Raw genomic sequence first — 23,115 nt, forward strand, 5'->3', positions numbered from 1 at the left:
ATGTCTAAATATTAAAAACGGATATTAATTTATTAACACTAAAATTATTAGTACTAAAAATATACAGTATATAATAACAATAAGAAGTATGTTAAAATAATGGTATTATTAATAAAATGAAATATTAAAAAGTGAGAAAAATATGAAATGAAAGACATAAGAATTTCTGCAGCCAGTAAAAATTTTGGTAGAATCCAATATCTTAATAGTTAGAGATAAAGCAATTGACATTGATGTCAATGTTCAGACACCCTGGTTGCAATGTTTCCAATTCGTAGATCCACCTGGTCTCATTTTGTGATCCCCTACAATGGTTACTGACTAACCTGTAAAAAATCAGACCCCTGGGGTCACAATTATGGTAGTCCCGAAAAGGTTTTGAAAGGCTACTTTTTTAAACCTTTCCTAATATGGTTAAAATGTTCCCTAATTCTCACACATAACTTCCTAGTTCTTCCCACATATTTCAGTCTGCATGGCCACTCCAACACGTAGGTTATGTAGGAACTGTTAAATGGGATAAATTGTTGGATTTCTTATTCCTGTTCAGTACAACATGAGGTGAAATGTGTTTGCTTTCTTTCTTTATGCAGGACTGTTTTGCATGGGTCACACCTTTGGTATCTATAAAACTTCTACTGCAAGTCACTCTCTTCCTATGTGGGTCCAATATGTTATGTACCAAATTTTCTTAAAGTGTCTGTAAAGGTAAAGAACAATTTACAGCCAGCTCCTCTGTTCCTTTAATCTATCTCACACACTCATTTTTTTTCTAAAACAAAGCCTGTAAATACCTTATCTTTGCACTTTTATGGCCAGTCACATGACCTCCTGCTCTTCTATTCCTCCAATATACAGGCTGCAGCGGGAGACCGATTTCCCCCTCCAACATCAGCGGGGAAGGTCACGGGACCGCTGTGATTAGCCAGAAGAGAAAAGATAGGGTATTTGCAGGCTTCATTTTACAAAAACAATTCCACGTGTAGGAGTGATTACTATGATAGAGGAGCTGGCTGTAATTGTTCTTTACTGTTACTGCACATACTAATAGCTCCAGGGGGGGGGGGTCTGAGAGGAGGAGACACACACACACACACACAGGAGCTGACAGGCAGGGAGGGAGGGAGAAGGAGAGGAGAGACAGCAGGATGACAGAGGCACATAATCTGACTACGGTAATCATGGACCAGCAGCCATGATTACCGTGGTCAGCACACAGATGGGGACACAGGAAAAGGCAGGATCAGCCTGGTTGTTTACATCTTAGAAAGTAGCAGATTAAGCAGCACAGGCACTGGTCACCTCCAGTCTTGGCCTTACCAGAAGAAATCTGGTCAGTGCTGGATATCTTTGATGGAGTTTTACAGAGGTCTCCCTTGCTGGAAGATCTCCTAACAAGAATACTAGAGGCATTATTATGGCCATAGTGTTAAAGTATATGAAACACGGTCAAAAAATGTACAGATATATTGTAGGTATGAATCCAAACAAAGAGGTCAGCAACAACATGTGCTATGCTCTTAAAATCTTGTACAGGATTTTGAGAGTGTAGCACACAGTGTTGCCGACTTCTTCGCTTGGATCCTTACCTGACAATTGTGCAGCTGTGGTCTGAGCACGTGTGGAGTCTCCTTTACCCATTATGTGCATTTTATGATTTGTATCATCACACCACTATACAGATTCAAAATATGTCTATAGTAGATTGATTGTTGTTTGTTTTTTTTTTTTTTTTAAATATAGAAGATGCCTTAGTGCTTCCCAATTGTAGTACAAAGGTGTATCCTAGTGTGTATGCCTTATGGAGTGCTATCAATGTATGTGCTGGTGTGTTGTATGTTGATACACACGATCAAAATATCAGATGAACGATCGTCTATTTTTCTTTTTTTTTGCATGCTAGTCTCATATTGAAAATTAAGATGTTACTAAAATTACGAAAATTAAAGACTACAGCTTGAAATAAAGTGTTGTATTGTATTATAATGTATTCTTTCATTTACGAGCATGCTTAGTCTTGCTCTTCTGACTTTTTTTCGGATGAATCCTGTGTGGATTAAAGGAAAATTGTTCCTTCTGGTATCATACAGGAAAAATTTCTATGATTGCCCCTTCGGATTATTTTGCATGAACTGTCGTTATCACCTCTCGAAAGCTGTGTACCAACGATCATATTATCGTACGATTGCTTTGAAAGCGGTATTTTTTTTTTCCTATTTTCTGATAGCATTAGGGAGCTGCGCAGGTAGGGTTGTCACCATCAGACAGGAAGTTGTGGTAAAGCCTATTACTAGTAGGGTGATCAAGATGGAAAATTGTAAAAAGGAAGGGAACAGGAAAAGAATGACAGCAATGGAACTAGTGTGATAAAACTAGTATTTCATGATATTTAGATACTTTAAAAACACAAAATATATTTTTTTTCCTTTTTAAAATATATTCTCTATTTTAATTTAAACTGTATTTCTAACTCTCAATACAAATGTATTCAACAGCCAAAAATGTTCTGCATTGTTGTCTTTTATTCCTGTTTGCAGTTTGGTACATAACGAATATGCACAATATTTAGTTCACATAAATATGTCGTGCTGGCATATTCTGCAGTGCTTTACAAAGAACATAGAACCAAACTAATCAGTATCTGTCCCCCAAGGAAGCTCACAGTCTAATATATTGGAAGCATTAGAGGGCTATCTCCGGGACTTTCAAAATACATCCAATACAGAAAGCAACAACGCAAGGCAACAGAAGATATCCTTCACTATTTTTATTGTCTTTTACCTCTGCAAGATGGAAGAAGCCAAATGTTGCCAAGTACTCCACGTCACCTGCAGCCAGATGGTCATACTGGCTTATGGCAGGGAAACGTACATCTATTTATTTACCATACATGGTTCATCTTGTCTAGCTAAACAACATAGTTAAATCAGACATTGGCAGTCACATTATTTATAATAGTTGTACATCATTATGGCACAAGAAAAAGCAAGCATTGCATTGTACTGCTGTGTTAATCAATATAAAATACACTGGGCAAAATATAATAGTATATAAGATGAATTGTATATTACTGCATTTATTAAATATCAATGATCCTATCTAAGCAAAGTTTTCTGTAGCTTTTATCATTAAGAAAGAAGCAGAGTTTAGTACTTGAGTTGACACAGGACAAGCACAGGAGACAAGCCTTCATTTCACACTGCCATTATACCTTAATACCCTTATTACTAAAAATAGCAAGTTTGATACCCATCTTTCTTAGCATCTCCTATATGGCATTTCATGTACTTTCATTAGCATAGCACTAAGGTATCTATAAAGCCCTAGACAGCACCAGCGACATCAAGTCTACCATTAGGGATACCATGATTTTAACCCATTAGGTTGTATCTTCGTTTTTCGAAAACCATTACACAGATTATGGTATGGTACACGGTTACCCATGTCATGCTCAGGAAACATCAAGGGTCAACAAAGTGAGCGGGTTATACATGGTCCTAAGATAAGCCATACACCTAAACTTGGGTTTATTGCAATTTAACTTTCTATTTTCAAATGTGTGAAGTTGCAAGTAAAATAAAGGAACACACTGCCCCAGGACGACGTCAGATTGTGACAAAATGCGTCGGATGGAGCGACGTGCTGACATCACCACGCTTTTATGATCCCAGAAGGACGGACGTTTGTGTATTAGCTGGCCATTCATTTATATAAATGTGGTTTTATGCTTCTCATATGCAAGTGCAAGCTTTTATGTTACAATTAAAGTTCCATATGTTTTTACACTATGGCGAGTTTTATATTTTTCTGGGAAACTATAATGTGCGTGATACCCTGAGGTCAAACTACATTGCTGTATGGGTTCCGAGGAGGGCTGCAGTCGTGATTGAGTTACGCTTGCTCACTGATCCTATGCTCTGTGTATTTTGTATGTGGAGAGGTTTGCCAATCTTGTACCTTCCCTGGATGGATAAAGGCCCTGGCTGGGTACAAGCCGCAAGCGCTACTGACCTCACTCTATAGGAGGTCCATGCAAGCTGGTAAGCGGTCATTTTTTTTTTTTTTTTTTACAGGGGAGGTCCTACTACATTTTTGGTGTTGGATGGTGTCAGCATCACGTGAAGGATTCTCCTTATCACAATTGGACTCTAATTTTTATAGAATACTGTTTTGATTTTTGTCACTGTTTGCACTGGTGTATCACTATTATTTTTAATTATTCACCCGGATGGACTTCTTCACTTTAGGACATTCTTCTTTTACGGTTTGGATTTTTTTCTATTGATGTACTCAGTATATGTTTAGTGCAGCTCTATTTTTAATTTTATTTATCCACTGTGTATCTCACAGCTGAGTTGCTGCTATTGGAAACCTTTTCATATTTGCAAAGGTTTCTTTTCTTTATAATGTATATACCTAAACTTGGGTTTATAGCAGTTTAACTTTCTATTCCCAAATGCGAGAAGTTGCAAGGAAAATAAAGGAACACATTAAGATCGTTACCACAATGTGTCACTGCTCTTTCAATTTAAAATAAATACAAGTCTTTTATAAAACGGGTGGGATTACTTAGTGTTTTTATTGACTTGCATATGTACGGATTGATGTTCTGTGTTAATTGTTGGTGCTTGATACATAGAAGCTAATTAAAGATTGGACAAAAACATTTTATCATTGTTTAAACAATAATGGCAGGAGTGAAGAGAAGGGATACCATAATTTTGTATACAGTATTTGCAGCATTTTCCATGCAGGCAGTTTGATAAGCCCTTATTGTTTTCAAGTAACAACAATCAATGAGGAACAAGGTAACAATTCTTTTAATGTTGCTCCACCTAGTGGAGAAAGAAGGTAATTCAATTGCTCCTTCAGCAAGTACTTAGAGGACGAGAAGCCCCCACTACTAAAAAGTTAGCTTGCAGAACATTGGATGGCACATTTGTGACTTGAGAAGGCTGCTGTCCCCCAGCATAAAGGGAAAATTCTCCAGGCTCAACAATCCAGTTGTCACTCCAAACTGCTCGCTGCCTGGGTAGGACTTCTATTGAGACCTTTACAGAACGGTCGACTGGAATGGTTACCCGTTGAACTCCTACCAACTGCCAACGAGGAACCGGCACAGAAGCAGTCAACCAGCTCATATACACCTGGACCACCTAAAAATAAAAGTGCATTTATCAATAAAAGAATTTTGAACTGTAAGCTTGGCCTAGTTAGGTATAAATTATACCACATGCTAAGAATTACAATGGGGGGGGGGGGGGGTCAATTTATAACAAATAAAGAATGAATATTGTCATCAGCTTTCAATCAATGTGTCTGAGGTGTGTAGCAAGAGGAGCCCCTGATGTTTTTGATGCATTTCCAATTAAGTTTATGGAACCAAAACACAACCTGCTGTGGGAAAAAAAAGTCCCTGACCCTTTCCAAAAAAAAAACAAAAAAACACACACAGTCTGAAAACTTACAGATGTGAACATGACCCATAGGAAATCATGTTCAATGGACTGTAGTGCACTGCAAAACACGTAGGTGTGAACCAAGCCTTATGCATTCTGTGCATTAAGGTAAAAAAAACCTTCTCTGAACAGGATCCCACCCCCCCCATACTTACTCCAGCCCGATCTCGATCCAGCACTGTGCCCAATGGCAGTATCTCTCCCTCTTCTCACTGGACATGGAGGCAATCACAGTACAATAGTATTCTCCCATGCTCAAGGGTGGTGTAATGGTGCTGGAGGTAGAACACAATCTTGGTGGTTCAAAAAGGAAGCACAGGTATTGCTGCCCTATGAGGGTCAGGGGAGAACCCAAAGTAAACACTGTAAAACAAACCTAGCGCATTACCCAAGTGGTATCTTTAATAATGTATAAATAATAATGTATAAAGAAGTATACAACAAATACATTAATGATAAAAGCATATCAAGGTCCATAGTAAAAAAGAAGCGTTCAGGTCCATTAGACTGTTTCCAACAAGTCAGAGGACCTTCCAGATGGTTGACATGTTTCAAGGGGAGATCCCCTCTTCCTTTTGGCTCTGAGGAAGAGGGGATCTCCCCTCGAAATGAGTCAGCCATCTTGAGGGTCCTCCGACTTGTTGGAAACAGTCTCTGTGACCTGGTCACTTCGTATCTACTATGGACCTTGATATACTTTTATCAAAAATGTGTTTGGGAGTATACTACTTTTTATACATTATTAAAGATACCACTTGGGTAATGCGCTAGGTTGCTGCGCCTAATTTTCTTTATTTTACAGTGTTTACTTTCGGTTTTTCCCTGACCCTCATAGGGCAGCAATACCTGTGCTTCCTTTTTGAACCACCAAGATTGTGTTCTACCTCCAACACCATTGTGTCTACTATAAAGAAAAAAGCAGAGCGCCTCTAAGTGCAGCAATTTAATTATACAGGTAAAATCACTTGGTAATACAACTCACTAGAAGAAAGCAGAATGTAGGCATGTAGACTCCGGTGACATGTCAGGAGATGGTTCGTGTCCCAGGGGCCCTGGAGAGTGGAAGGCTCCGTGCCGGTCGGATGATTGGGTGAACGCTATGCCGGGAATCCTCACTTCCAGGTTCCGGGTACGGCTAGAGCACCAAGGACCACGCTGGAACGCAGCAAACGCTGCGTGACGTCACGGGGGATGGAGGATGACACGACGCGTTTCAGAGCTCGCGCACGGCTCTCAGTGGGCGTGCGCGCTCTTTTCTCAAGTGTTGAATAGGGAAAATATGCAGATACAAACCATTTATATACACAAGGAGTAAACGAGGGGGAGGTGTAGGAGGATGGCTTAAAAATGCATATGGCCGGATTAGAAAGTATAGAGCATAAAACTGTACTGGATGCACTTTTAAGGATGAAAAGCAATAAAAAAAAAAAAAAAAAATATATATATATATATATATATATATATATATATATATATATTTATTATTATTATATTATCAAATTTAAAATTATAATGCAAAATATATATTGACATGAATAATGGTAGTAAATGAATAATAAAATGAGGTCAATGTATGATGATATAAGTGTGGGGCCAAAAAAAAAAAAAGAATTTAAAAGACCCAGGTACGTGTATAATACTCGACTCGACTACACACATACATACATGGTAAAAATATGTGTATATGTGGAGATGGCGTACCTATAATAAATACTCAAAAAGAGGAGGAAGAAACGTGAAGTGTGTATTCACACGTATACTAGCTAGTGCAGACACCCTCCCAAAAAACACACACATGCAACAAGACCGTGTATGTATATATAGGTGCGCCCGCAGAAGCATGTCTGTGCGTCCATATTGTCTATATATGTAAAAAAAAAAAACAATTAGTGTCAATGATATACAACACAAGAATCAGTGATAAAGGTAATAGACAAAAGAATAAAGAATGCAGAAAGGTGGAAAAACATAGCCGGTGACACAACGGCCAAAAAGACCGGGCCAGATAAGTACATAGAGCTCTACAAAATAGTACTGATCTCTAACTCCTCATTTGAGCCGAAAGGCATGAGAGTATCGAGGGTGTAGATCCAGAAGGTCTCACGTTGACATAATCTGGAAAAACGCTCTGCTTCAGAGTAGTGGGGCGGTATGGATTCTATTACCCAAACACGGAGCTTCTAGGAAATGTCTTGGGACACTATGTAGGTCTGTGCCTTCTTCTATAAAACGACAATGTTTTCTGAACCTCTGCCTGAGTGGGCAGATGGTGCGGCCTACATATAGAAGCTTGCATGGACAAGTCAGGCAATAGACTACATGGTCTGTCGAGCAGTTATAAAATTGCTCCAAAGGATAGGTTTTCCCATTGTGTGTGAAAGATTTTTGTCCGTAATTAATGAAATCACGTCTTGCATAATTTCTTACGACATGGGTACATACCTTTGAGCGGAATAAGGTTGAGAGGGTGGGGAATTTTTTTCTCTGGTAATTTGCTTGGAGCAATTGTATTTTTTAATGTTGGTGCTCTCCGATAGGTGACTGTGGGTTTAGGGGCCAGAATAGATTGAAGATGGGGGTCCTGCAATAATATACCCCAATGTTTATGTAAGATACCTTCCATTTTTTATATTTGTTGTGAAAATGGGTTATGAATCCTGCTGGTACATTATCATTGTTTTTTTTTTGAAGTGGTGGGGTGATCGACATGATACATGTCGTAAGCTTGGTCGATCAAAGTGGGCGGGTATCCTTTATCTCTGAACTTTTGTTTCAGGTGCGTACTTTGTACAATATAGTCCTCAAATCTTGTACAATTATGTCGCAACCGACAAAATTGTTCTTTTGGAATATTGTTAACCCAGGTAGGGTGGTGGCAGCTCCTATAATGGAGATAGGAGTTGCCAGCTGTAGGTTTTGAATAATTAGGAGCAAAGATGTTTTTTTGATCATGACATAACTCCAAATCTAGAAATGGAAGGGTGTCCGGGTGGAATTCAGAGGTGAAAGAGAGGCCTAGTGTGTTGTTATTACAGTGAGCGACAAAGACTTCCATGTCAGCGACAGGGCCATCCCAGATGATCAGAATGTCATCTATATACCTCCCGAAAAATACCATATTTTTGGCAAAGGGGTTATTATTCCAAATATTGAGTTCCTCCCAGTAACCCATGGTCAGGTTTGCGTATGACGGCGCAAAATTAGCACCCATCGCTGTCCCATTTTTTTGAAGGTAGAAATCGGCATCAAACAAAAAATAATTGTGAGTAAGACAAAAAAGAGCAGAATCTAAAATAAAGGATGATTGTGATGGATGGAGGAGAGAATCTTGTAGTAGAAAATGTTGAAGGGCATTTATCTAACGATAACCAGCAATAGCCATCTTCCCATGGGTACGGTTCTAACATCTCTAAAAGGTGTGTACCATTTCTGATATATGAATGTAAACCTTGAGCTAATGGCTGCAAAAATGAATCAACATATATGGAAAAGCCACTGGTAATGCTATCCATAGGTGCAATTATAGGACGACCTGGAGGTGTGAGTTTTTATGGATTTTGGGGAGATGATAAAAGTAAGGGGTATTGTAATATTTTTTGAAAAGAGGCTTCCTTTTTGTTGATGATATTGTTGCTAGTAGCTATATGGATAAGGGAGTGGGTCTTTGGCCAATTTAGTATATGTATGGGTGTCAGATAGAAGTCTATGAGCTTCAAGGAGATAGTCACTACGATCCTGAATGACTATACCCCCACCTTTATCCGCTGGTTTAATGACCAAGGAAGGGTTATCCGTAAATGATTTTAGGGAGGATCTCTCTCCTGTGCTGAGATTATGTTGTATGTATTGCTGATTGGGACCAGAGGATCCACATAGTTTTTTAAAATCTGAAAAAACTTTGGAACAATTTTATAACTGCTCGACAGACCATGTAGTCTATTGCCTGACTTGTCCATGCAAGCTTCTATATGTAGGCCGCACCATCTGCCCACTCAGGCAGAGGTTCGGAAAACATTGTCGTTTTATAGAAGAAGGCACAGACCTACATAGTGTCCCGCAGTGGCGTAACTAGAACCTTCAGGGCCCCGATGCAAGAAACCATAAAGGGCCCCCCGGACGGGGCCCTTCCCTCCCAGCCTGGTGGCGGAACGCCAGGGCCGGTCGCAAGTGCAATGTTTGTGTGGTAGTTCTGCCATTGGTGTCAGTAGTTTTTTATTTTAATTACATTTTTCTAGAATTTTCTTAAGGGCTCTTTCACACGGTCCGCCTCCGTAGGCGGATCCGTGCTGCTCAGCGGGAATCGATCCGTCGCTCCCTGCTGAGCCGGCGGATGACAGCTCCGTCTCCGCTTGCAGTGCGGAGAGGGAGGTGTCACAGCTCCCGCTGCTCTCTATGGGGATCGGATGAGAGCGGACCGCCTGTCCGCTCTCATCCGATCCCTGAACGGATGGAAAAATAGGGTTTCCATCCATCCGGATTTCACAGACAGGATCGGATGCGGATGGCAGCGGGTGTCAGCGGAGGTGTCTCCGCTGCCCCATAGAGCTGCATGGAGGATCCGATCAGATCCGCCTAAAAAACTGACAGGCGGATCTGATCAGACCGCCCGTGTGAAAGAGCCCTTATTCGTTTTTTTTTTTTTTACAATATGCATGGTAGGAAGATGAAAGGGGGATGAAGATGACAGAGGGATGAAGATGACAGGGGGATGAAGATGACAGGAGGTGGGATGGTGGGAAGATGACAGTGGGTGGGATGGTAGTAAGATGACAGTGGGGTGGGGTGGTAGGAATTTTACATACACCCCCTCAGCTTTACACTCCCCTCCATCTCCATACCCCCCCCCCACCCCAGCTTCACACACCCCTCCATCTCCATACACACCCCCCCAGCTTCACACACCCCTCCATCTCCATACCCCCCCCCAGCTTCACACACCCCTCCATCTCCATACCCCCCCAGCTTCACACACCCCTCCATCTCCATACCCCCCCCCAGCTTCACACACCCCTCCATCTCCATACACCCCCCCCCCAGCTTTACACACCCCTCCATCTCCATACCCCCCCCAGCTTCACACACCCCTCCATCTCCATACACCCCCCCCCTGCTTTACACACCCCTCCATCTCCATACACTCCCCCCCTGCTTCACACACCCCTCCATCTCCATACACACCCCCCCAAGCTTTACACACCCCTCCATCTCCATACACACCCCCCCAAGCTTAACACACCCCTCCATCTCCATACACACCCCCAGATATTGGGGGGAGCTGAATAATCCTCTACCCTGATGCCAGCGCTTCCGCTGGTAGGGAATGTAGGCTGGTAGGGCTATGCATTTGGGGAGAAAAAAGTACTTGCTTTTCTCCTGGTGTAGTTACAAGCCGCTGAGAAATTATCTTACAGGGACTGTCTCCCGGATTCTTCATCTCTGGTTCTGATGCTGGGCAGAGACCATCAGTGCTCTCTCCTGTAGCCAGCGCTTCTGACGGGGGGATAAACACTGGGGTAGTGTCCAAGTGCTGGGGAAACGGCTCACTGAGGTCATCCCTCGAACTCCCTGGATCTAACTCTGAGGGTGGGCAGAGGCCAGCGGCAGTCTGCCCCATAGCCAGCGCTTCTGCTGGGGGGATAAACACTGGGGTAGTGCCCAAGTGCTGGGGAAACGACTCACTGAGGTCATCCCTCTGTCTCCCTGGATCTAACTCTGAGGGTGGGCAGAGGCCAGCGGCACTCTGCCCCGTAGCCAGCGCTTCTGCTGGGGGGATGAACATTGGGGTAGTGTCCAATTGTTGGGGAGGGAGAATTGCTTCCTCTACACCCAGTGGGGATATCTGCTGTTGGGAAAACAGCTCACGCAGATCCTCTCTCAGACTCTCCGGATCCAACTCTTTTTCTGATGCTGGGCAGATGCCAGGGGCACTCTGCCCTGTAGCCAGAGCTTCTGCTGGAGCACCAGATGAGATACTTTGGACTTGCTGCTGATCACCATTTCCCAGCCTTCCAGCGCCTGTCTCAACTCCCCCTTCTGAGACCTTCCTGCTATTAGCTTGTCTCGCTGCCTGGGGGACCTCCAGTGCATTCCGGCATTCTAGCGCTCGCAGTGCCCTCTGTATCATCGCTGCTTCTTCCATTGCAGTTAGTGCAGGAAAACGCAGGGTCACCCCTGGCCCCATTTGCTTCTCATCTTCGTGACTGTCTGCTATTTCTCTCGGACAGTCCCAGGGAACGGGAGCCATGCCAGGCTGCTGATCACCGTCAAACAGCCGCTTGTAGGCAATCTCGAGCTCCCATTCCTGCTCAACCAGGAACTCCAATTCCTCCAGGTCACACGCCTCTTCAGGGAGGTCCAGCACCTCATCTCGGAAATCCAGAATGTGCTCCAGCCGCCACTCCTCATCGCTCCCAAAGTCTGGGTCTCCACACATTTTTTGATGGAGCAGCCCCACGCCGCCATAGCCAACGCCTTCTGTCGGGCTGCCATCTGCTGTACCTGGCCACAGTTGAGCCGCGAACCACCGGAGGGCTCTGTAGCTGGCATCCAGCCTCATTTCCTCCTGGACCAATCTTCCGAGCTCCGTCTTCCCTTCATCTCGCGGTCGTTCCCTCAGGAACACCTCTCGTGCACGGTACTGCGTCCGGTACATCTCTGTGGAGGAGGGAAGGATCTTCCCCTGATGGTGCCGCTCGTGGCTTAGCGCCTCATGCCAGAGTTGCCGGCGGATCACATCCTCCCAGCCGAGCCTGGTGTGCTCTGTCGCTGGTCCCCGATGGTGCTTCCGCATGCCTTGCAGCCTCCTCCCGAACTCCGCTCTCATGCTGGCTGGTCCCCGTATCACTCCTCGGCAGCTGCCCAGATCTTGAATCCTGGTGGTGGTTTGGATGTCCTGGAGACATCCCACCACTGCCACCAGTGTAACAGATCCCCAATACTTGGACCAAGTATTTCTGTCTTAGGTCCCCAGAATTTCCAGTGATGCAGTCCTGGCCCCTCAATCCCCCCCCCCCCCAAACATCAGCCTCCAGCTTGATGAAGGTTAAAACAAATGACACTTTATTTACAAACTCACTTGCAATATATATCCAGTAATTAACATCCCTGGCCATCTGGACAAACACAGGTGAATGAGACTGCAACATTATCATAATTAATTCAACAAACAACAAACCCAAAACATAGCCGAATACACATTCCTAGAAGTGTGAACACACTTAACCTCTAAACAGATAAAAGCAGGAGACAGCCCATCTACATATTCAACACACCTTAGTAGAACTGTCAATACACCTCCCCAGTATACCAAAGCTGAGTCTTATGTCATTAGCATCTGTTTAGTCTCTCATGGTGTGAAGTCCTTTGCAGCTTAGGCCCAAAGTCTGTGTCGCTTGGGGTGACAGGGACTTGAATTCAAAGTAACAGTACTCCGAGGGTCCCCCCGCATACACCCCCAACCAGAGCCGCGCTCCCCTACAAGCCAGGGCCATAGTCCGTGGGCAGGAGGCTGGCCTCCACACTCCTCCAGTAGCCTGTGGCGAACGTTCCAGCAAATGGGCGTTCGTCACAGCATTTTTAAGCCATCCTCCTACACCTCCCCCTCGTTTACTCCTTGTGTATATAAATGGTTTGTATCGGCATATTTTCCCTATTCAACACTTGAGAAAAGAGCGAGCACTCCCAATGAGAGCCGTGCGTGAGCTCTGAAACGCGTTGTGTCATCCTCCATCCCCCTTGACTTCACGCAGCGTGCGCTGCGTTCCAGCGTGGTCCTTGGTGCTCTAGCCGTACTCGGAACCTGGAAGTGAGGATTCCCGGCGTAGCATTCACCCGATCATCCGACCGGCAGGGAGCCTTCCACTCTCCAGGGCCCCTGGGACACGAACCATCTCCTGACATGTCGCCGGAGTCTACATGCCTACATTCTGCTTTCTTCTAGTGAGTTGTATTACCAAGTGGTTTTACCTGTATAATTAAATTGCTGCACTTAGAGGCGCTCTGCTTTTTTCTTTGTTTACATGCTTCCACAGCGGTGACTTCACTGTGTCCTGGAGCCAGCCCTTAGTAGCAGCTGCTACCACCTTTTGCCTAAACAACATTTGGGACTTACTATTGTGAACTATTATTTGTGGACCTTTTTTAGACCTCTCTCCAGCCCTTTATTACCTTCTACAGTCCATAGATTGCCCTTCCCCCTTCCTTATAATCCCTTATTTAACCTTTATCAGTCCTTACTGGCATCTTAGTTAATGCTCCATCTTGCTTACACCAGAGCGCTTGTTTCCTAATTGTATTGTGTCTACTATGGACTTTGATATGCTTTTATCTTTGGGAGTATACTTCTTTTGATACACTATTAAAGTTACCACTTGGGTAATGCGCAAGGTTGGTGCACTCTCTTTTGTTTTACAGTGCTGTCAATCACAGCCTGTGAGAAGAGAGTTGGGGACCAAGCCACGCTGTGTGTGCCTATGGACCGCACAAGTGTGCCCATAGCAAGTGGCTCACTATGGGGGGCACTCAACAGGGGGGAGAAGCCAAGAGTGCCAGCAGGGTCCCCGGAAGAGGAGGATCGGAGGTAAAGTGTGCAAAACCAATTCACAGAGCAGATAAGTATATCATGTTTTTTTTTTTTTTATAAATAATAAAGTAGAGCTCTGCAATTGAAGGAGAGCTAGTCATATAAAATCTGACAGACCACATGACCAGGCGTTCCTTCCCACTTTTATGTAAATCATTTCCATTCACTTTTATTTAGCTCCTCCAACTTCAGAACCCTGAAGTTGACCGAACACATTTCCTAAGCACATCACTGTGCTTTATAAATGTGTAGTTTGTTTTTTTCGTGGTGCAGCCATATTGCTCCTTTTTATTGTTGAAAATCAACACTCAGTGCTCTAATGCCATATGGCAATTGTAATGGAGTACTACCTAGAAAATTATAACCTACTGTATTATATTAGGGTTATTATTCCTATTAGTGACAAGAATGTGACCTACAGCACCATACTGCTTGCTCTAGTATCTGAAAAAAAATCCACGCAGTGGCTATATTAGTATGAAATGGTGGCACTCTATCACTAACTTTTAGCAGAATTCTAGGTAGATTTAACAAAAATGATCATTTAGCTATTACATCTGCTGATAAATATGCTTGCATAGGTTTGATTTCTGCCTCCTATAAAAAAAAACCTCTGCACACAAAGATGAGAGTAAAAGAACCAGCATTAGAGACCAACAGGGCCGGCGCTACCTGTAAGGCGACCCAGGCAGTCGCCTAGGGCGCAACGTCAGCAGGGGGCGCCAGCATCCTACTTGTTGCACTGTCCGCAATGACTGTATGCCGGGCGGCGCGGCGCCCCTCTTGCTGTGCTAACCACGTTGTGTGTGTCGGCTCGGCCTCGGCGGCGCCCTCGGCTCGGCTCAATCAGCATGTCTGTGTGGGCAGCGTGTGACGTGGGTCTCCTCTCCTGGCTGGCTGGCTCCGCTCCAGCCTCCAGCGTCTGAAGGCTTTGCATCAGTCAGTGGCCGCGCATGAGCACTAGGCGGTTCCCCCTGCTCTGCCGATGACGTCACCCGGGGGAGGACTCGGAGACCGGGCGGGCGGGCGCATCGCACCCAGCAGGAGCGGGAAGAACATTTTGAATCAGCGCTGCGCAAGGACCCGTCCCCAGACCAGTCCTCAGACGGTCCCCAGATCCAGCCATCCAGGATCAGGAAGATCCATCCATCCAGCCAGGAGAAGAGGACCTGTCCAACTCCGACCTGGTGCAGCCTGCCGTGCTGGTGCCAATGTGCCATTTTGAACACATTATAAAAACACAGTTTATGGTGAGTGAAAATGGGCATTTGTAATTGGTGGTATATTCAGTGAGGGAGCTCAGGGAGGGAGGGGTAACATTACATTTATCCTTGGGATGGAGTATGTATACTGTAATTGTTTTATTGTGGCTGTTTTTTCTTGAAAAAAATCTTCTCTACTCTTGTGCTCCCTATTTGTATTCTGCCTAGTGCCGGTTCACATTATTGCGGCTGCAGAGATAGCATGTAATATCGGAGCGCACTGCTCCTTCATTACATGCGATCGGATGTGCGGATGCGAATTCAGCCATACACTTTGTATGGCTAAATTCGCACTGTATCCGCACCAAACTCGCACAGGACCCTTTTTTTTCAGCCGCGTCAGGATCGGATTGCATAGTGGTTCACACTTGTGCGATCCGATTCTGTGCGAACTGTCAGATCGCACTGCGATATGCGATCAAACTGGGGGTGTCATTAACATTTAATTGAACTGCCATATGTGTGGATGCGATGCCGGAACAGGCTGCGAATTCGCAGCCTTCCCGCATCGCACAAGTGTGAACCGAGCCACTCCCTTATGCGATACGCAGGGGGTGTCAATTAAATGTTAACGACACCCCCAGTTTGATCGCATATCGCAGTGCGATCTGACAGTTCGCACAGGATCGGATCACACAAGTGTGAACCACTGTGCAATCTGATCCTGATTCGGCTGAAAAAAAGGGTCCTGTGCCAGGGCCGGTTCACATTTGTGCAATCACAGAGATCGCATGTAATTTGGAGCGCACTGCTCCTAAATTACATGCGATCTCTGTGCGGTGCAAATTTCAGCCATACAGTTTGTATGGCTGAATTCGCACCGCATCCGCACCCAACACGCACAGGACCCTTTTTTTTATCCACAGCAGAATTGGATCGCATAGTGGTTCACACTTGTGCGATCCGATTCTGTGCGAACTTGCAGATCGCACTGCGATATGCGATCTGATCTGGGGGCGTCGTTTACTTTTAATTGACACCCCCAGCGTATCACATACGACAGTGTGTATGTTGTATTGCACTTTCAGAATGTTTATGTATTAAACTATTAAAATTTGCACTTTATTTTACATTATGGCTTTTTGTGCTTTGGGGGGGCGGCAATTTTTATTTTGCCTAGGGCGCCAAAAATCCTTGCACCGGCCCTGGAGACCAACTGGATCTTCCGCAGTGCGCACTTTGTTATAGTAAACATGCTGAGAGAAGTAAAGACAACATGAACACCAAGTCAAGGTGCTTGTGCTTGTTTAATGTCCCCCCACAGACTGGAGTGGACTCTAGACCAGGTCAGGCAGAGCAGGACCTGACTGTGCTGTTTGGATTACAAAACTGGCTGTGCAGAATTACAAATCTTTTGGCAGGTACATCTGTTCATGTACATGTATTTTAATGAATAGGTCAACTCAACATTTCATATTTCTTAGCCTGCGGTACCATGTACTTGTATGAAAAAGTATCCTGTTCTCTTTGTATTGCTTCCTTTGTGTGAAATCCCTGGTGTCCCTGACAGTATCCCTGCTTTTCTAATAAACACTGACCACACTAAGTATGAGAGCACACCTCTCATACCAAGTGGTCAGTTTTCTGACTGTGCTGGGACTAATCCAATGATCAGGCGTGTGCTGACACTCCCCCTCTGCGCAGCCATTCACTTTGAAGAGGAGTGTGCTGCTGTTTCTCCTCCCTCAACTCTCTGAGCTCTTTATGCAGCTGTGAACAGAGAATATGTGATCACTATAAAAAAAAAGGGGGGGGAGGTATTTATATTGTTTTTTTGATAGATCTACAAAAAATTTTGCCTTTCATATCTATTTTAAATTGAATGAGTTGTTTTACAAAGTTGAGGCTTTACATATTCTTGAGCTATGTATTTAGCAGTTTGCATGGAGTTTAGCTTTAGTGCAAACCAGCAATCATGCATTTAGCGCAGCTGCTGATGTGAACAATCCCTTAATTTTTAACTCCAGGCAGATATAAAAAAAAATTAAAGCAGTTATGCATTTCATACAAATAATGAAATAGATGTATTTTAAATGCCACTTCTAAAAACACCTGAGTTTTCATTGATTTCAGCCTCTTGCAATCCCATGTACAGCAACACTTAGACTGGGAGAGGGAGGGACAGTACTAGGAGCCAATTAGTTGTGCTGCATTCACATGTGCTATAAATAAACATTCTGACAGGAAGTGAACGAAAAAAGGTTTAGTCCACCAGTATGTTGCTGCTCTTTTACTGTCCAGTCAAAGGATGGGCAAGGCACGGAGGTGGCATAGCTGTATTTCACTACATCAGCAGAAAAATGTTAGGTCACCAGGCTGCCTCTGCTGTGTGTAGGGAGATCAGGACTGGATGGAAAGAATTACAAATCCTCGGTCAGTCAAGACAAATTCCATTTATATCTTTTACCCGTGTATTTAAAGTTTTACTAAACCTACAACAGTAAATCAGCCTGTATATGCAGTAAAGCATGTTTAATATACTCATTGTGGAACCTAAGGGGTTAATCATTTTCATTGTGTAAAAAGGCTGTTTGATCCTGTCTTCTCTTAAGCTCCCCTTCTTCCACTGTCCCCAATCTATCTGCTAATAGAACAGAGCCTTGGGGGGCACTCTGCACTTGCCCGGTTTAGTGTATTGTTAGAAAGTTTTTCTTTTTTTGGAGGGTGCATGTGATCAGCACAGGGCCAATCAGCACTGTACGGACAGAGAGTCAGGGGTTCTGCAGCCTTAAAGGACAATCAGGGGAAAATTAAAACTCCTCCTACAAGCTTTAACCAGACACTTATAGAAGTCACAAGACTGCTATATACTGCTGATGAGAAAAGGTATTTAGCAGTTTATATTTACTAAAATAATTGCATTTCCATGTTCTGTGTACTGTGGAAGACCAGATATAGTGAATGCAAGGTCCTGGGTTTAGTAACACTTTTACCTGCTTGCAATTTACAGAAAATAAACATCTTAAACATAGTTTACAAGCAAAACATGTAAGAGATACATCAATGAGTCATTTGACGCTTACCTCATCCCCAATTCTTAGGCCGGTATTTTTCACATTTACAGACAATAGAAGAGTGTCACAAGGATGCAAAAGAGTTGGATTGACTTCCAGGTTACTATAATGAAATGTGGTGTAGGAAAGCCCATAGCCAAATGGGTACAGAGGAACTTGGCTCCCATAATACCGGTATGTCCGCCCTTGCATTGTGTAGTCTTCCATGGCAGGGACCTTAGACAGAAGGGGTTTCAGAGATAAAAGGTAACATACATACATACATTTTTAATCACATCTTTTTTTATATTTGTCCTCTCCTGTCCTATTTTGTCTTCTGTAATAAAAAAATATTAGCCATTAACTGTAAATCTGTTTTATTTTTGTAGGTAGGATATCCCCAAAAAATGTTTTTTATGGTCTCTAATCTATGTGCCCAAATTCTGCCTCTTCACCTTATACAGCAGTCACAGTGCATCTTTTCCCCTGTCTCATCCCATTTAATAACCATAGCAATGCAGTATGGAGCTTAGTGGAAGTTTCTAGCAGATTTCTATGCAGAGACTGTGGCACAGCATATGATAAAATAAAGTGTAGGAGAATCTTTGGAATTGATAAGATTTGTTCAACTTTCTATTACTCTAAATGGATCAGAAGACCTACCTGCTCCATGCCTGCAGGCCAAGTGGCTGGTAACCTGCCTGCCGGATTTGCCTCTTCTGCACCAATTAAAACCTTAGTAATAGCTGTGCCTGCAGCCTGTGCAGGGAAAAAGCACTCCAGAATGGCATGCACATCCTCACTTTCCTTGGCCCAGGAGATGTCTACAGGACCAGCATTAAAGAGCAACAGAATAACAGGACGTCCTGCAGCTGGAAGGTTATAAAAAAAAAAAAAATCTTATGGTAACCGGATGCTAGAAGGGTAGCAGAGAATAATAGAAAACCATACCAGTGTCAAAGTACTTTAAATACAGTTGCTAATACATTTTAATTATGATAATCTTCTGTCCCACTAAAATCACAAAGTGCTCAACCACGTTAAAGGTAGCTTTCATTTCATGGGAAGACTGATTTACAGACTGCATGTTAATTATAATGCTTAAAATGGATTCTGAATGGTTGATATGCTCCTTGCACTGATTTAATAAAGAATCCAACGGTTCTGTATATAAGAAAAGTAGAAAGAAAAAAAAAAAAAGAGAAAAACCCCTAGGGGTAATAGGACTTTAACCACTTTAATACAGGGCACTTCCCTCCCTTCCCGCCCAGGCCAATTTTCCCCTTTTAGCGCTGTTGCATTTTGAATGACAATTGCGCGGTCATGCAACACTGTACTTACACCAAATTTATATCATTTTCCCCCCACAAATAGAGCTTTCTTTTGGTGGTATTTGATCACCTGTGCAATTTTTACTTTTTGCTAAACAAATAAAAAAAGACAGAAAAGTTTGAAAAAAAAAAAAAAGTTTTTTTGTTTATGTTATACAATTTTGTAAATAAATAAGTTTTTTCCTGCACTGATGAGCACTGATGAGACTGCACTGACAGGCACTGATGAGGAGGCAATGATGGGGTGGCACTGATGGGGTGGCACTGATGGGGTGGCACTGATAGGCGGCACTGATAGGCGGCACTGATAGGCGGCACTGATAGGCACTGATATGTGGCACTGATAGGTAGCACTGATATGCAGCATTGGTGGGCACTGATAGGCGACACTGCTGGGCACTGATAGGCGGCATTGATGGGCACTGATAGGCGGCACTGACGGGCACTGATAGGTGGCACTGACGGGCACTAATGGGCAGCACTGGTGGGCACTGATGGGCACTGATGGGCGGCACTGATCGGCACTGATGGGCACTGATAGGCGGCACTGGTGGGCAATAATGGGCACTGGTGGGCGACGCTAAAGGATGGCAATGATGGGCACTTGTGGGCAGCACTGATAGGGAGGACACTGGTGGGCATCACTGATGGGGAGGGCAATGGGGGGCTCCCTGAGCCCTGATCGCCATCCCTGGTGGCCATAGTGGGCATCCCTGGGGTCATAGTGGGCATCCCTGGGGTCATAGTGGGCATCCCTGGTGGATCTAGTGGCATCCCCCCCCGAGGGTCTGCACTGGTAATCAATGATCTGATTACCAGTGCCGACCCCCCCCCCCCTGTCAGGGGAGCCACCGATCGGCGCTCCTTTACTCGTGCCTGTCAGGCACGAACTAAGGAAAGCCGATCAACGGCTGTTCCTGTTTTACTATGTGACCAGCCGTGATTGGACACGGCTGATCACATGGTAAAGAGCCTCCGTCAGAGGCTCTTTACCGAGATCGGAGATGCAGGGTGTCAGACTGACACCTCGCATCACCGATCGCCGCTCTGCGCGCCCCCGGGGGGCGCCCAGAGCGGTGTTATCCTGCCGCCGTCATATGACGTCCGGTCAGGATAACTCAACCACATTCCCGCCGTCAATTTGTAATAGGGCGGGCGGGAAGTGGTTAAAGACATCCACTGTCAATCTCAAATAAATATGCAATACTCAGATGTATAAAAACTATGCAAAATGTATTATAGTAACATATTAGAAAGATTTAATTCATAAAGACCATCACAAGAGTGAGTGTGCACAGCAGAGAGATAATGTGAGTAGACATCTCCATTATCTCAATGCTGGAGGGGCTATCCCAAAGAATTGGATCAGCATTTGGAGGAGCTGTGGCTCTTGAACAGGAAGGATACGTCTACAGAATGGACCATTCCAGCTAGGAACAATCTTGCCATCATCATTTTATACTTCCAAACTGAGAGGATATTGGGCATCCTATGTCTATTATCCAAATACCAATAGGATCTCCTGAGGAAGCTGCATAGCGAAACGCGTAGCGATCCATTGGCAACTATACATTAGAACCCTTCTGACCCGAACATAGGAGGTTATTTGCCCTTGTGACCCACAAATATCCGACCCTGGCACATGTCAGGCCACTTATAGGTTCTTCTGGTTTAGGCGCATGCCGTTTAGCACTTTTGTGCTCACTCACTCGTGTGATGGTTTTTATGAATTGAATCTTTCTAGTATGTTACTATAATACTAATACATTTTGTATGTTTTTATAGATGTGAATATTGCATATTTCTTTAGGAGATTGACAGTGGATGCCTTTAAAGTCCTATTACCCCTAGGGGTTTTTCTCTTTTTTCTTTCTACATATTCATTGGATGTGGCACCACTACACACAGGGTCATGTCTAAATTTTTGTACATATAAGAAAAGTAGCCCATTCGGCACTTGGTGTTGAATCACAATGAAGTAAACCTTAATCTTTATCTAGCACAAATGAACTGCCATTGTTTGTAATTCCAGGTAAAGTTTAAAAACCACACTTTGGCAGAATAATTTTTTATTTTTTAATCCTGTATTCTAAAGTGGAACTTTACACATAACAACTTAATAGAAAATATTGTTCTTTAACAAGGAACATACTGTACATTCCATATTATAAAATTTGCTACCAAAATTAGTGTGTGCTGTAAAATGCCTCCAGCATCGCTCCTGCTTCTTCTTGCCGGAGGCTGAAATTTTGCTGAAGCCCAGAGCCCCTGAACAGCAGTAAATCAGAAAGTGGAAATAAACCCATCAATTTAATGGTTTAAAAAAAAAAAAGTTACATTCCTGGAACGCCAGGATTGCGAACGGTTACATTTTCTTGTGTCCTCAACTAAACTGTCAAACTATCAAATTGCTGGTGTCATAACAGATCACATGTGCAGCACCATGGCAGTTTCAGATCAAACAGAAGCAGCGTTCTTGGCTGTAAAGGATAGGGGGGTTAATTCTGCTTTAAGGCTGTAAGCAGATTGGACTCTACAAACTCGGCAGTGTCTAAGACAGTGTATTACCAGACTTTAAACAGTATAGACACTTATTTTTCATGTTTTACATAGCTATGCATGCAAAGGGGGCCAACCTGAAGTGATTGATCTAGCATTACCTAATTTTCTGACTAAAGTTCCACTTTAAGTTTTATAGTCATACACCAGTTCAGAACCATAGCACTATGAGAGTATGTCTAAATAGAGATGGCTGCCATAAAATACACCATACACAGGTGTGTAATAGGGATAATCAAACTTTCGAAAAGTTCGGTTCGACCAGAACACCCGAACTTCCCAAAAGTTCGGCCCGGATTTCAGAACCCCATTGAAATCAATGGGACCCGAACTTCGGTAATCAAAAAACACCATTTTGAAGCCCTAAAACCCAATAAATGCCCCTAAAAAGTGCCTAGGGTTCTGGGTCATGCCCCAGGGACTATTAATCACACAAAAAAAAGTTCTTAAAAATTGTCATTTTTGATAGAGAGCCAATTATTGAAAAAAAAAAAAAAAGAGAGATTTCTTTGGATTTAGTGTCTGGGGGGTCTAAAAAGTGTACCTGTGAAGTTTCAGCTCTGTAGCATGTCCAGAACCAGAAAAAAAAGGTCGTTAGTATTAGAATTAATATAGAACAGGGATATGGCTCCGCTATTTTCACACCTTGCCGTTTTGTAGCAAGCGTTTTTTTGGGCAAAAAAAAAAAGCCTGCAATAACACACCTGGGTGTTTTTTTTTTTTTTTTTGGGCATTTTTTGGGGGTCTTTGGAGGCAGGCAAAACATCTGAACTTCTGTATATGGGTATATATACACACATACTTATATGTATTTATACACTTACACATATATAGGTATGATAGGAGCGGAGCCATATGCCTGTTAATTATTTAATTAGCGCAAGCATAGTGTTCTGCTACTTTCACACCTATATATGTGTAGGTGTGTAT

General features: G+C 43.5%; 1 protein-coding gene across 2 annotated transcripts in view; it reads right to left on the reverse strand.

Annotated features, from left to right (window-relative positions):
- Nucleotides 1-4,828: 4,828 nt before the first annotated feature.
- LOC309546837 (uncharacterized protein) overlaps nt 4,829-23,115 on the reverse strand; it is a 95,237-nt gene continuing 76,950 nt past the window's right edge. For both annotated transcript variants that reach the window (XM_082246528.1, XM_082246527.1), the window contains exons 13-15: nt 18,959-19,167; nt 18,326-18,532; nt 4,829-5,156 (exon numbers count right to left, since the gene is read on the reverse strand). In XM_082246528.1, the coding sequence (XP_082102654.1) occupies nt 4,869-5,156; nt 18,326-18,532; nt 18,959-19,167 (704 nt within the window). In that variant the 3' untranslated portion in view covers nt 4,829-4,868. The remainder of the gene's footprint in view (nt 5,157-18,325; nt 18,533-18,958; nt 19,168-23,115) is intronic.

The sequence above is a fragment of the Pelophylax lessonae genome (assembly GCF_965119305.1).
Source record: "Pelophylax lessonae genome assembly, chromosome: 2".
Lineage (NCBI taxonomy): Eukaryota > Metazoa > Chordata > Amphibia > Anura > Ranidae > Pelophylax > Pelophylax lessonae.